Source organism: Dromaius novaehollandiae, chromosome 6 (assembly GCF_036370855.1).
Source record: "Dromaius novaehollandiae isolate bDroNov1 chromosome 6, bDroNov1.hap1, whole genome shotgun sequence".
NCBI lineage: Eukaryota > Metazoa > Chordata > Aves > Casuariiformes > Dromaiidae > Dromaius > Dromaius novaehollandiae.
This window is the reverse complement of record NC_088103.1, coordinates 49,097,533-49,113,386: the sequence shown is the minus strand read 5'-3', so window position 1 is coordinate 49,113,386 and position 15,854 is coordinate 49,097,533. Positions and strand designations below refer to the sequence as shown.

Below are 15,854 nucleotides of genomic sequence, written 5' to 3'. Positions count from 1 at the left end.
ACAACAAAAAACTCTCTGAAGCATTCATCTTCCAGGTTGAAATATTTCATGTGATCAGGCAGGTGCTTTTAAAACGTTAGCTATCATCATTATATCATCACATTATCATCAGTCACCACCACAGCTCTGTATCAGCACAAAGTTATATAACTTTTCTGTGCCTCTGGCAGAGCAGAGGAGAGGAGGTAAAGGAGACAAGTGATTCATGTTGCTCCATAAACCGCTGGCGAGCAACACCAGCGACATGCACACACAAAGCCCCGGACGTCTCTGAAGGTGAAGTCATAACCCAACGTTCCAGATTTTACATTAGAACTTACTAAATATAGCAAGTCTGCAATAAGCGCCGATTTTGCTGTACTCAGGAGCACTGTGCTTTTTGTGATGAACTGCTAAATATACAGATACTGAGACTATATTAAGCTAATAGCAGTAAAATTAAAACCTTCAAAAAGTATTTTAAAGTTTAATGGTATCGCAGCCACCGCCTGGGAAAGACCAAAGGGAGGGGAATAAAGGACTCTCTAGAGTGAGAAAGCAAACGAGTATACATACTGTACGCTGTTTCATGCAGAGATGCACATGAAATTTTACAAGGAATTTTTATAGAAAGCTTTATTGTGTGAGCGGGCTGGGAGCGGGGAAGGGAGAAGAGCAATCTGCCACGAGAAACCACTCGGGGGGATCACAAAGCAGAACCGGAGCCCCAGCTTCTAAGTACTGCAGGATTTACTCAGCCTGCTGAGGCCCCACACCTCTACAGACCAACACTTACATTAAGAGTCAGAGCAAAATATGCTTTTCTTTTTTTAAAGCCCCAAACCGTGGTGCTCTCCCTGGAGCAGGCACAGGGAAGCCCTGGGACACGTCTCTTCCGCCGTTCCCCTCTGTTACCCTCCAGCCCACGAGGCAGACCAGGAGAGCAGCCCCATGAGCCATTTCTCCCCAAACCACGTGTGAGATCCCGAACCCCCGGAGGGCAGGATCCGGCCCGTGCAGCTGGCTGCTCCGGGTTAGAGGCATGCCCAGCACGCTGCGTCACATACCTGCCGGGCTGCGTCTCTCCGGCAGCTAAATTTAACAGCCAGGATATGTCAGCAAACCTGTTTGTTGTAACACTAGCAAGCAGCAGGCTGGGGCTTTGGCACTTGGGAAAGTACTGGAAGAAAAGCCACTTAACCCAGCAAACTTCAAATATAAACTTCAAGCTACGTAAAAGTGAAGTTACCGTGACAGTGAACGCAAAGCAATGCGCGTTCCTCCCCTGGGCTACAGCCGGGCAGACACTTCAGGGCCATCCTGGAAACGAGAATGCCACAACCAAAAGGGGTTAAAGGCAGTGAGTTAGGAGCCCGAGCACAGCACTAATCCAGCCCATAGCATGGCCTCGTGAACAGGGACACATGGACACCAGGATACCACAAGAACAAGGGGAAAAGCAAAACACCTTTAGCAAGGTGTGGAAGGAGAAGCATGGCTGCACCCCATGGCAGTCACCCATAAGGTGCACGTGGGGCAATCTCGGCCTGCTGCTTCTGGAGGGGGAAGGTCTCACACCCCTCTTTACTCGCATCTTTCCTGCAGGCCACATCTTCTTGCGGCTCACCTCATTTCCGAGCCTGTCCTGCAAACCGGTTGTCTCACTAAACCAGCACAAAGATAACCCAGAAAAGAGACCATGCGCACAAGCAAAATTCCCGGTAGTTTCTCTCAGGTCAGGGATTAAATCCGTTAACAGACGTCTGATGAACACAGATCCGGCGCAAAGGAGGGTGCAAAAGAGAGACCATGCAGCTGGGAGGGGACGGGGAGGGGAGCGAGACCTCCCCCCTGCCGAAAGGAGCCACGACGACTGCTCAGCTGCACGTGCAGCCGGCTCCTCGGCACCACGCGAGGCAGACACCAGCGCTCACGGGACACTGATGCTCAACCCTGGCGAAACGACGACTGAATTTCAGGCACAGCCTCTCCCGAGTAACAGTTCAGAGCTGTAATGAGCTCAGGAGTTCAACTCTCACAAATAACCAGTTCAGTAGTTTAAAGAGTTCTCCATTATATTTCTGCCATTTTCAGCTGTTTACTAAAGCTCAGGTACAGCAGCTCCTCTCTCGGACCGGCCAGGCATTCAGCTGCAACACCAAGAGTTCCTCCTCCAGCAGCCAGCCCCGCTTTGTGTTCGCTGCATTTTGAAGTCAGGAACACAAGGAGCGGAGGTTGTCCATTGTTGGGGACCGCTCGCAGCGCCGGGCCGGCTGGCTCACTTCCTTCCTCCTCTGAGTCAGCTTCTCCCACCAGCGCAACCCAGCACCCATCGGCTCCCAACGCTGGGAATGCAGCTGGGCCGGGCAGCTCAGGGGAGCTGAGCTAAATCACAAACCTGAAAAACCCTCCCCGAGAGCTTCAAACACTCGTGCTTGCTTTAATTTTTACTTTTTAAGAGGAATAAAGGGCGTATCGTCTTGCCCGAAGGCTGCGGAGGGTTCTGGGAGGGCGGCACGCTTCCCCTTTCCTCCGCTGAGAGAGGAAGCTGCAGTGAAAGCCGCTGCGGGACAGAGGATAACAGCGAGGATGAAGCAAGCATCTGCATGTTTGCTCTTGGCTAACCCTCAGCAGAAAAACGTGCTGCTAGAGTCTATCCCGAGAGACGCATGGGAGCTACAGCTGTGCGACCGACTTCTCCTGAGAACATCTCTTTGAGGCACCAACCCTTTTTCTCCTCCCCTCCCCACCCACCTTTCCAGCCAAGCTGGCACCTTTCAGCATCACAAACGGGTGACAGCAGATGAGGGAGGGAAGCAAACAACTTGAATTATCTCAAGGAACAGTAAACACGAGCTTTTAATCCCAGCCAGTTCTAAGTAATCTGAAAGCTGGAGAACAAAGAACTGCTGCAAAGCGTGAGCCTTGCCAAGAGCAGCTCAGCTACGGCCTCGCTCGGATTCCTAAGTGCATTTAAAGGCTTTCCTTAAGATAAAGGCAAACATCCTTGCAGACGGAGCTAGAGGAGACCATTTTCCTCACGCTTGGCCGTCACAGGCAGCCTTCAGAAGGGATGAGGCCACATCCTGGCTCCCGCTGCTCTTCGGGACACGATTCCCGACAGCGCGCAGGCGTCTGCAGAAGGCAGGCACAAGCCGCAGGTCGGGTTCAGAGCGCTCCGTAACACCATCGACTGTGCCGACGTTCCCAGTTTTCAGTCTGCTCGGCTACTTTTTGTTAACTGTAAATGTCTGAATCATAAAAACAAAATGGGCAGAGATGAGCTAATACTTAGTGCTTCAAAACCAGACAGATATCCCACGATAAGGAGAACTTACGCAAGTATTTAGCTGCAGTGCAAAAGACATAAGACACGTGAAGCAGAAAGCAGCAGCAGCGCTGCGGTATACGTGCACAGAGGTGCCCTATACACGAGATATAAAAATAGACGCTACAAAGCGGCAGGAGAACATGCTTAGTGGGCGTTTTTCTCCTGACTGTACTCTAACCAAGGGTGTCTTATGAATTTGATTTTCATGGGTTGCTAGTCTGCCTGTTCTTCTTCCAGAAAACTTATTTTAGCAGCCAGTGAATGACAGGGGGTCTTTTCCTTGCAGAAAAGCATGGGGTTTTATTATTTTGTCCCTAAAATGATCATCACAGCTTTTCTAACCAAAAACAAGCATTCTTTTTTAAAATCCAGCTACTTCTAGCTTTACACACATTCACCAATTATCTGAACTGTTTTTCAAGTATTTTTTTTCCAGTATTTACCCCACCTCCTTTGGAGAACAGTATCGTGTGCCAGAAGACAGAAAGATTCACAATAGCAAGTGTCAACAGTTACTCAATTTCGACATGCCGAGGATTACCGTAAGCAGCATTAACCGAGTGCTGCATGCATCTGCTGGACTCCTGCTTATGCGGTTCGTCACCAACAACAGGCCTTTGTGCGGCTGCTGCTGAAGTCACGGCACGGCACATCTCCCAGCGGCAGAGTGCAACGCTAACGGCGAGAAGCGAAGCCTACCCTCAGGAACTCCTGCAACTGATATATCGAGTTGTACTGCCTACAAAAGGCCTCAAAGCCTTCGGATATTTAACTGCAACTCCAGTGTCATCATGGTTCCAGGACTAAGGAATCGCAAACATCAGGGAGAACTAAAGCTACGCCCTTCAGGAAAGAACAGCCAATTAGCGACCAACAGAAATGTTTCAGTTCTACCTCAGGAAAATTCAAGGAAAACAACAAAATCAAATTCCCCTGAATGGAGAGAATCAGCTACAGGGCAGGTCTCAGCAACAGTGAGTTGTTTCATAAGTGGCATGCACCAAAATACTCGGCACGCTGGTCTCATAGGGAAACCGAGTAAATGTGACCCGTGCAGAACATGGAAAGCTGTGTTGTTCTGCTTTCCTGGTTTTCTTTTGAGTAACTGCAGCTCTTTATCCGATTACTGCGTAATCTTTGAGCGGCAGCCAGGTGGACCGGGTTGGCAGCTCACCTCAGATATTTAAAGCAGGGAATCATCCTTGCGAAGGCAGCTGGAGGAGGCCAGCAAAATGGTGACACCCAGTTAAATATATCCATACACCCATAAATACACAGAGAGATTTGCTCGACAAGTATGGAAAGAAGGAAAGCTCTGGCCTTACTCCAGGCCCTCCTGTAATTTTCTTACCATTCTCAACATTTTATTCTTTCCCCCGGTTTACAGACCTCTTTACACCCCTTCGGCTCTGTGTCTATAGATCAGATACCAGCCGCGTCAGCCCCCAAATCCTCTTGATGCAATAAAGCCTTTAACAAGAGTTAAGCAGAAGAGACAGGTCTACAGCAGTAGCAGCACTGGCTTGTGTACATATAGCCTTTCCAGGCTTAAAAAAGTGGGAAAAAATCAGGGGACGACATAACGAACCAGTATGTTGCTAGAGGACACTGTAACAGGACTTTTGTTAGCAAAACTTTTCATAACGGTTAGTTACGGTTTTCACAGTTAATCCATCCCCCTGTTTAACAGCATCACAGATGAAGTCTTGTTTACTAGGACAGCCGCTACTGGAAGGTTGCCAATAAGCCTAGATCTTATTCAAGTTGGTGGGAGCTTTCCCCATGGATTTCACTGAGAGTAGTCTAGTAGGAAGCATCAACCGAAACTGCAGATGGCAATGCTATTTCCAGTCACGCTACATCCATATATTTAGGCACAAAATATTCATCCTGGACGAATTTTTGACTATCTGAAGCAACAAAGAGTGCAAGTTCCCCAACTCTCTATTCCCTCCACGCTTGCAACCAGTAAAAGCAAAATATCTGTAGAGGCATTACCAAGAACCTGCTCCTGTAGTGATGTTCCCACGCCCCGTTGTCCGTGAACCCTAAAAGAATTGCTTCTGATGATCTAGGCTATCCCTTGGCAAAGCACCACCCCTTCAGATGCAGGTTTAACCCCAAGTGCGGTGAGAAAGTTCAAGTATCATCTGGTGGTCAAAGACAGTTTTTGGTACATTCATTTTGAAGAGTCTTAAAGGAAATGTCTTCACAAGAAATCAAACAATTGCAGGGGAGACAAGGGCCTCCAAGGGCATTTCTAGTTGTTAATTGCTTGGTATCGGTACCTAATCATGATAAACACAATCTCGATTCCAAGAAAAATTTTAGTTTTTTGAACTAAAACACAGTTCAAAGAAATCAAAGGTGTAGGACCTTTTAGCTCTCCAACCACAAGGGATTAGTTTTAGCCCAAATGAAGCATCATCAATACTCACCGCATCCTAGCTATAAATGGCTCTAATACATGACTACAATTTTATTAGCTCTTCAAGCAGGAACCTGCAGGAAACACTTCCAGATTTGCCCAGTAGCACTTGCATCCTCCGTATTAATTACTTCGTAGTCCCCTACAAGATCTGGGGCTCCGGTTCCCATGGGTCTTCCCAAAGTCTCAAACTACAGGCAATTATCACCTATGAAATCACCACCACCAACTAACACCCATGCATTTAACAAGTGTTGACCTTGGTCTTTAAGGAAAAACAAGCGCAAACAAACAGTGAATGTAGGTTAAAACACAAAAAAGTTTTTCATAGGAAGCGTTAGTCCAGCAAGCACTCACCTGATACCGGAGGCAAAGTTATGTTTCGAACTGCGTTAAGAGATCTCTTATTTCTGGAGTCAGATGCTCTACTGCCTTTGCAGCTTCTGTGATAGCTTTCCGATATATCCCTTTCTTCTTGCGATTAAATCTCAGTTTGAAAAATTCAGAGAAAGGAGAGAGTTTTGAAACAGATAACAATGAAGTCGTTGGAGAACCAAACCATGATACTTTAGCTTCTCGCCATGAAGGTTCCCCGTTTTCCTTCTGGCTAAGGTTTATGTCAAGAACACGTGCCGGCCACCATGGAAAACCATGAATTTTACCCCAAACAATATCCCCCACCGAAACAGTTCTTCCATCTTCAGTGACACATTTAGACACACTCTGCGTATGTAGTCTAACTGTTAACGGTGGCACGATTTTACGCTCATCTTTTGAAGATGAAGAGACAGATGCATCATCACCAGGTATAAAGTCACACATTTCTGGTGATGTTACTTCTGAACTAGAAGACTTGGATTCATCTAGACTGTCATTACTACACACGGATAAACTAGAAGAATCTGCTTTTCTTTTACGATAGTTCATAAGGAAAGCCAAGTTATCATGTCCATCTTTACCCTGGGGAAACCTTTTAAAGTCATCATCTTCACCTGAACTCCCTGAAGATATCTCAGCTAAACTTCTGTCTGTAGATTCATCATTGTAAAACGCAGCAGGATTGGACTCCCTGCTGTTCTGGAGGACATTTATCTCATCAATAAGTTCTGCTTTATAAATTGAAACACTCTGACCATCATTTATTCGATGGGGCTTCAGTCGGATCTTTGGAGGTGGAACATCTGCACTGGAATGCACAGGCCGCGTAAGCTTCAGTTTTGGAATGGAAGCAAGCTGGCTGCCTGCTGACTTGTCCATTAAACATTTGGTTTCTCGACATCGTTCAGAGTCCCTACTCTCTTCTTGGTCCTCCTCTCCGTTCTGCAATATTCGCTGTGGACAAAATGGTTTGACTGAGCCATGAACCCGGGAAGGAATTTTTACAACTTCACCTTTCCCTTGCGGAGTACTGTAGGATATTTTTATAACTGGTGTCCGATGCACTAGTTCCCCAGAAAACTTGTCTTCCTCTCTCTTTTCTCTTTTGTTTCTTTTCTCGGTGTAGTCAGAGTCACTGTGCTTTTTCTGCTCTTTGTCCTGAATGCTCAGCTTCCTCCTTGTCTTAGCATTTTGCCTAGCTGTGTTTGCATCCTCGGGGTTCAGAGTGTTTTTACACTTTTCACAGAGCACCCGTCTCGGCCTTAGCCTGATAGTGCTCATGATAAGCCTTCCCGGGTCTCTATTCCGTGACAAACGTCTCCTTGTCCTCTTTATAGTCCGTGGTGGCGGCTGAGGAACCCACTGGTTATACGTGTGCCGGAGCCAGAGCGGACGAGGAAAAGGAGCTCCCTCAAAGTAAGGGGGGTAGGGGGGAAGGTTGCCGGGCGGCGGGGGAGGCAGGAGGGGCGGTACTTGCTCATCGCCGTTTCCTTCGGGAGGCTTTTCGGCAGCGGGCTGCGACTCGGTCTCACCCTGCACAGGATCTCGGCCGTCGGGAACCCAGTTAGTGCAAGCGTTAGCAGGAGGCTCCTCTTGCTTTGGAAGGGAAGACGGAAGACAAAACAATCCGGACCTAAAAGAGCGTGAAAAGGACAAGGAGGGAAAGAGACAGAGTCAGAATGGTTGAAAGATGCTTCTCGGGGAAAACTATGCATAACAAACATGCTATTTTCTTAAAAAACAGACTTCCACATACTAATAAGGCAACGTTTTCCCTTTACTTTTAAAACAAGGCAGCCAATTCCATCACTGAAAAAAAAAAAAAAACAGCTAGCATTTAAAATTTAGGAAAAGTGACCTACTCTTCTGCCAGAAAGGGCACAGAGAACAACAGATCAAAATCTCTATTTCCATGAACTCTTGGCACAGACTAAGAAGTTTTGCACGAAGAAGTTATACTCCAGCAAAGCAGTTTAGTCTACCAGCAGGCTGGTAAAGCCAGGAGGAGAGACTTTTGGGAGCTATTAAAGTTCCTTTCTTTATATCGTACTTGCAAGGCTAATTTTTCAGCTTCTCAGTCAACATGTGAACGTGACTTGGGCGTATAACTTGCAGCTTCAAACCAGAGGTTTACCAGCACACCGTCCTGCTCCTCTCCCTTTGGCCTTTGCATATACGATCTCTATTTGTTCAAATAAGGAATATACCACTACTTCAGAATACCAAGATTACAAATGATGAGGTATTAGTGTCCATTGCCAAGTTTCATCACAGGCTATCTCGCACAGGTATCAGCAAAAGCAAATCCTCTGAAACACTGAAACTCGTAACCATGACTCATGTCTTTGGGTTTCTGCACCAGAAGCTATGCTGCTGGCCTGACATCAGGGATATTATGCTAGTGTGGTACTTCAAATATTTACCCCGAAACACTGTCTCAGAAAGGACAATGCTCCCTGTCTCGGCTTTCCAGAAATACTGCTTGTCTAGGGATTGTGCCATTGAAAAAGTGTTTCACTATTACAGACCAAACGCTAGTTAGTTTTGGTTCAGGATGCTGCAGTCCCCTCCCTTGCTAGTCATCTTTTCTCCTGCCAGCTACGAGAAGGTACCTTTCCCCAGACAAAGGAGGAGGTCCAGGGTAGCGTTACAGAGAAGGACTTCAGCAACCACAACCCAGGACAGCACAGAGGGAAGCTGAAGGAATTCTCTCAATCACACTTCTCCTAAGAAAGAATTATAACAAAACCGCTCGGGTGACAGAGCCTGCTGCAAGGAGACGCTTTCCTTCCGACTCCACCTGACTGCGCTGGCTCGGTCTTCTCCTGAGAGGAGCCTACTGACCCCATCCAGGCACCTGGGCCTCACGACTGTGCTTCCTCCCCAGCTCCGTCCTCAAGCTGGATCACTCTACGGCAGGAATATCCCAGGCTACTGCTGCTCCATTGCTGCAAACTTCACCTCCCCACATCGTGCACAGACCAGGATGTTTCTCCTCTCCAGAAGCATCAGCAGAAAGCAGTATTACTGGAGGTCATGAACAACCCCAGATTAGAGACAGAAAGAGCAGTTTTCTTTACCAGATCATAGAAGAACAGGGAACATGGGTCTCATTTATCACAGCTCTGATCCACTGGCCTCATTTTTCTTTTCTCAGATGATGACAGACAGCATCTCTCTCACCTGATTTCCATGGAGACTCTCACCAAGTTTAAAACAAAGTTTGCATAAACCAAGCAAGCAGGAATTAGTCTGATTCTAGGACCAAGTCACTGCTCCTCTTAAACTGAAATAAATAGGATTAACCAAGTTATCTGGATGCTAAAAAAAAAAAAAAAAAAAAAAAAGTCCTTTCCCATCATTTGAAGAGTGAGGGAGCAAGAACCTGCTACTTAGAAAACAGTTTAGTTCAACTGGATGACTAAGTTTGAATGCTAGTGAATCAAGAGAATTAAACTGCTGAATTTCCATAATTTGGAATAAATGTTTTTGTTCTAAGAAGTTTTTTAAACAGAGACACCTCAGAACTTAGGTGCGTCTCAAACGATAACCAACGAAGCAAGTACAGCTTGCACAGCTGATCAAAGATGTCAGCCTGCTTCAAATGGCAACCAAAGGCGCTATCATCCTCGAAGCTTTGGCTGTAAACTTTGGTTACTTCATGCAATGAACTAGTCTAGTTTGCTCACACCAGAAAACGGCACAACAGGAACTTTCTGTTCCTCCCACGGAGACAAGCGCAGCTCCTGCTGCTCCTCCAAGCAAGCCCCGACCCTGTCTGCTCTCCAAAGCCCGATTCCGAGCAAGCAAACGAGCAGTCCAGCGAGGTGATTTCCTTCCTGAACATCTGGCGGGGGATGAAGCTTCTCACTTGGCAGAAGCAAAGCACTCAGACATTACATTTACTGAAGGGATGACTTACACGTGCCAAAACTAACATATTAATACTTTATAATCCTGCTAATCTGGGTATGGCGCATGTTGCCACAGAAATGGCACTGCAGGGAACCACGTTCTGGTCTAAGCCCTCCCCGGGAAGCACAGCGACAACATCTTCTGTAGAAGAAACTAACGGGCCAGCGACTAGGATAGCTCTGTCCTATTCTGATTACACAGCTCTGGACTAACTTTAACCTCCAACTCAACAACAATTGCAGGAGAGTAATGAAGAACTCGAAACGGTCTAACGACTTCTGCAGGCCTTCTGCTCCTCCCGGGCGCCGAGACGCAGCCAGACCGAGGTATCAGAGCAAACGCGTAAACCCACACACGCAGCCTGGCTAAGCGCTTCAGAGAAGTACAGTGGACAGGTAAGTCCTTTTAATCAGGAGCCTTTTAGGTTGGGGTCCTGCTGTTTTAGGCTTTACACAAAAACAGGAACCCCCCCCCCCCAGCAGCAGCTCCCTGAGGCAGGGGCTTCTCATCTAGCGCTGGTCACCCCACGTGTCTGGGCTCTGGTCCAGCAGCAGCCCCTTGTCCAGGCTGAGCTCCAGCCCAGACAAAGCTGCAGCAACACTAGCGGTCTGAGCAAAACTAAAGCACCTGCCTCTTGGATGAGGGATTACCCGAACTGCGCAGATAAATAACAAAGCAGCTTAAGATCCATCTTCCATGGCCGCTTGCTTCTGTGCGCCCAGGCAGCAGCTACAGCAAACAGCTCTGGGAAAGAACCTGCATAAGGAGGGTCACGGCTATGCAGGATTAAGAGCACTGACAGATGAGCTCTGGCAAATCCTCTTGTGGCACTCGGGTAAGATCCGCCTCCACCCTCCAGCTCCGCGAGAAGTCACCCACAGCCGAGCTGACAGCAGGGGAACGCGCGCGCATCTCGCCTGCTTCAGCACGCAGCTCGGCACCTTTGCACGCAGCCGCCCCGGCGAGCGGCGGGCTGCAGCAGGGCAGGCGAGGCACAGCAGCGCGTCCGCGTTGGCCTCCGCGCCGGGACAGGCCGGCAGCCTGCCGCGACAGCCAAGAGCATCGCCAAGAGCGGCACTCTCCGCACAGCGGCAACAAAAAGCTGCACGAGAAACTTTAAAACACACACCTGCATGTGCTTACTGCGGTGCTAAATCCTTCCCTCCCTGTTTTGGGGTTGGAATCCACGTAGGAATCAAGAAACCCAGAGCGACTGTCTCCCTAAAACTCCTCTCTGCACCTCGGTTCTCATGATGCAGAAGCGACACAGCAGGAGTTCAGAAAGGTCCCCCCACCTTCCCGACCGAGCTCGCAAGTGTCCCCAGCACTGGGAGGTTTTAGCACGACACAGAGCAAGTTTGACGGGAGCTGTGCTCTTTGGATCCCCGACTGTTACAGTAAAGGTAACCGCAGTAAAATACAGCCCCTCAGGAGCAAACAGTTCCCTCGGTTGTGTCTCTTGGCTGCAGACGCAACGCCAGAATCCTGAAAATGTGTTTCCTCCTAAGCGGTAACAGAACTCCGTATCCTAACACACGACCAACAGCCAAGACACACAAGTGATGGAACTGTTTGCTCCTGAGGGGCCAGATTTTACTGCTGTTGCCTGCAGGGTCAGCCTGCATTTGCTTTTATTAATACTGGAAGTGCTTCCAAAGTCTAAGAAATCCATTTTGCTGAGAAATCACTCCTTCTGCAGTCTCCCTACCACACCAGGGTCTGTGCGGAGGGCAGGAAGAGCTCTGCTGCTCTGCTTACCCGCTTCCCTTCCCACCCTCTCCGTGGGACATCTTGCCCACCGAGCCTATTCCTTCTGCCAAGGGGGTGGAGGGGGAAGAAAGCAGCTCCGAAAGGCTGCAGAGTGTCTCCTCACCGTATCGTCACCTGCCATCAGTGTCCGTTCAGCGTAAGTGGGGGGAAAAAGACACATCCAATAAAGCAAGGTTACTTTCAGTTTCTTTATACCTCACATACAATTTACTCCTGCGAAAGATGCACTACAAAACGTGAAGCTACCTCAGACTAGTGTAGCTACGGGAAGACTAACTGTTAAAATAATCAAGTCTTGACTTTGGAGACCCTTCGCAGGCTCCAGCGCCCCGGGCAGCGTTAGGTGCTCTTCCCTGCCCCGACAGTCTGGAGCCAGTTTCTACACAGGCACAGCTCTTTGTGAGAGGATTTAACTTCGCTGTTTTGCTACCCACTACACAATGAGAAATGCTTCACGTGCCACACTTTGCTTCCCAGTAGAAGTTTACCTTTACCAAAAGGAGAAATAGGAACTTCACCAGCCTTCCCCACGTCCCCACGGACTGCTTTATGCCAATCCCAACATCGTTCAAATATTTCCTCTATCTCCATACTGTCATCATCGATTCTGCACATTTAAATCCATTCAACTAAAATGAAAATCGATGAGTTTTTGGTTCAGGGGCATGAGAGAGTGTCCCGCTACTACACGCATCAGAATATACTGCAGAACATCATTTCATTCTCTCTTTTTAATCCCTGTTTCTGGGACAGACAGAGCCAAACGGATTAAGTTACCTCAATCCAATCTCTCCTTGGAAACGGAAGACGCCATCCTCTGACTTACACTCATGCAAGATTAAAAAAAAAGCTCATTACAAGTTCCACTGCCACAAAATTGCCAAGACTTACTACCAAAAGCATTGTACCTGTAGTCAAAAATCATTTATGAACATGAACACCATGCAGTTTACAGGCTAGAAGAATGAATTTATTAAAACAAAACGACTACCAATGACTTAATGGTATATACTGCCACTGCAGCAAGTACCAGTAGTTATTACCTAAGCTAGAGTGGAAAAGACAACCAGGTAGGTAAGCTACAACCATTTTTTCTTCAAATAATTCCACAGCTTCTTCCAAAGTCACACATCTATTTTTAACTACATCCCACCGTTCCTCAAGGCACGAGTGCGAAGGAGGCTAAAGGTAGGTAGGCACACGTGTGCCCGCAAACCACTCGCGCTTCCCACGCAAATTCCTTGCAGGCTAAAACCCTTGGAAATGTAATTTCTGCCTAAAACCCAAGACCTGTTTCTTCACTGCTAAAACAACGGGAACCACGTTGCATGGATGGGACCTGAATGAAAGCGGATTCACTGACTACCTGGGAACTCGGCATCCAGCGTTCTGGTTCCTGCTCAGCTCCCCAAGCCATTCACGACATTTTAAGAGAAATGCAACAGATTCGCGTTTGTATCTAATACTAAAAAGTTTAACATGCAAAATGAAGCAGTTTCCTTCTTTCCCTTTTGGGGTTCAGCCCACTTTTTCTACATATAAAACAACGCGCTCTGACGACTTGCCTAAGCTTCCTCCCTCTGTGCAGTCTAATCCCACCCCCACCTAATCCCACCTTCCCCAGTCACAGGTGCACTGCTATTTCAGCGGTTTCCAAACAAGGGTCTCCTTGCCCGGGAGACAAAGACATGGATAAACCAGCTTCCCGTACGGAGAACGCAGGCTGGCAAGGGACACCTCTCCACCAACACGGCAAAGCGCAGAAGGGGAAAAAACTTCCACCACGGCTCTGTTCTGGACCAGTTCTGAGGCCCTCAAAGTTCAGCATCAAGCTGATGAATTCCTCCTGCCTTTGCGACGCAATCCCTACCTTTACTTTATTAAAAGGCAGCAGACTGCCAGCAGATCGAGTCCTGTACTCTGGTGTTCGTACCATGGTGAGCAAGATCTCATCTCCTCTCCACACCCCACATTTACGGTCACTGCAGCTGGGAGAAGGTCATCTTACCCTCTTCCCCACGCTCTCCTGAGGTCACTAAGGCTCTGCAGGGGCCAGGACTGTGCCCTGCGTGATATTCCCTTTCTGTTGACTAGCAGAACCACGATACCTGCTAGCATGGTGGCTCCCTGCCCACGTCTCTCAAGCCCGGTATCGCTCACCACAGGTCACAGGCTCACCAGGGTCACCTCAGGCCAGCCAACGCGAGGGACCATGACAGGCAGGATTAGGCCCTCCAGCATTCGTAACTCATGCAAATTCCGTATAAACACCTGAAGGAGGGAGACTTTTTGGCCTGCAACACCCAGACCCCAAACCACAGCGGGGGGGAGGTTCTTGCTCAAGCACTGCAAGAGGCTCCTGGAAGCCAAGACCCCGACGAGGGTTTCTAAACACCTTCTGAATAGCCAGGCAGCACGTGCTCCCTCTCTCTGCCGTAACGCGACGACCGGACGCAGCTCCGGGGGTGTTCAGAAGCTGCACTGCTGTTTGTTGCACTACCGTATCAATGAACTGTCAAACAGCTCAGCTCAAAGATTTTAACTGGTTTTGAGGAGATCAGAGACAATAACAACTGCATTCCTGTCTAACTTCAGCACCAGCTGGTTCCCTCTGAACGCCCACCACAGAGAAGCTTGATCAGTACACACGATAATGACTGGGGGAGAGGGGAAGAGAAGGGAACAGTTATCCTGCACATAAGCTAAAACAAATTAACAAAACCCCTTCTCCTTTCTGTCCTCTCCATCTCACTCCAGGTCAGAGAAGGGCACGCTGTTTTACTGCTTTCACTGCGGTCCACACAACCAACACTGAGCTGTAGGGCTCCAAGACTAGGAGATGGTGGTGGAAGGTCAACCAGCCCTCCTTAAAGTCAGCTCCACAATTCTGGGTGCTCTTTTGGGCTGTTTTCCAGCCCTCAACCCCAGCAGAGGTCATTGCCGCTAGCTACAAGGCCAGGTGAATGGAAAGACTCCAGAAGCCCCGTAAAAGCCTAGGAAGAAACATCAGGTCAGCTGCTTTGTGGATCCAGTGGGGGCAGAAGGGAAAAAAAATAAAAAGAACAAAAAAAGGAAAGAAAACCTGGGGAAAAAACCTGGGTTAGAGGGGGAAAAACACAGGTAAAAAACCAAAAGCGTATGTTGTCACTAATGAGGATGACAACTGGGATTTTAAATGGTGGAGACAGATGGCTCTGGAAGGGATTAAGGAGATGCCTACCGCTCTACCGCTCACTGCTTCGGCTGGAGTGGGGCATCAAGGAGACCCTGACGCAGGGGTAGATGCCCGAATACTTTTGAAAATCTGCCTCCAGTTTTCCGTGATACCCCCATAAAACTAAACAAACTACGAAAGTGAAGTTCAGGAGCCTTGTTTCATAAGTTTTCTACACGATTCAGAGGCGAGGCCGGCGGCAGCCTCGCTCCGCACCAGCTCGCTGAATTCGCTCACTGAGGAGACGGAAACTGAGGCGGAAACTCAACTTTCTGCCCAGGCAACACGCGGAGACAGAGGCCGCAGCGCCCGTCGCGCTGGTGCCCGGAAAGCGGCATTTAACGTTTAAAGGCGGTTCCAAGGGGGGTGGCACGGTGGGGTAAAGCAGCCGCCGCGCCAGCGCCTTCCCCGCCCTCCGGGGAACCGGCCGCCCGGGGAGACCCCCCCACCCCCCCCCGGCAGACGAGACCCCGGGGCGGGGGGACCCGGCGGGGGGGGGGGGGGGGAGCCCGGAGGCCGCGCCGCCGCCTGGCCCCGCCGCGGACAAAGGGCGCGAGCGGCCCGGCCCGGCCCGCCCCGCCGCCGCCCCTACTTCTTGGTGCAGTCGAGGAGGACGCCGGTGAAGCGGCGCTCGCCGCAGCGCAGCGTCACCACCAGCGTGTCGTTCACCATCTGCTCCACCAGCACCGGCAGCCACGACCCCACCCGCGGCGCCGCCGCCGCCGCCGCCGCCGCCGACTCCGCCATGCTGCTGCGGCCGCCGGCGCGGCCCGAGCGGCCCGGCCCGCTCCGCCGCCCCGCCCCCGCCGCGCTGACCTCACGGCGCGCTGGCGTCACGG

At 49.4% G+C, this 15,854-nt stretch overlaps 1 protein-coding gene across 7 annotated transcripts in view; it reads right to left on the bottom strand.

Moving 5' to 3' along the window:
- The window catches only part of PWWP2B (PWWP domain containing 2B), a 49,649-nt gene extending 33,795 nt beyond the window's left edge, over positions 1-15,854 (bottom strand). For 6 of the 7 annotated variants that reach the window (XR_010389817.1, XR_010389818.1, XR_010389819.1 and 3 more), the window contains exons 1-2: positions 15,608-15,854; positions 6,096-7,749 (exon numbers count right to left, since the gene is read on the bottom strand). Coding sequence is in view for 2 of the 7 variants with exons in the window: in XM_064514430.1 (XP_064370500.1) it covers positions 6,114-7,749; positions 15,608-15,762 (1,791 nt within the window). In the remaining 5 variants the exon portion in view is untranslated. Of the gene's footprint in view, positions 1-2,819; positions 3,231-6,095; positions 7,750-15,607 lie in introns of those variants that run through there. The other variant, XM_064514431.1, reaches the window with a different exon arrangement.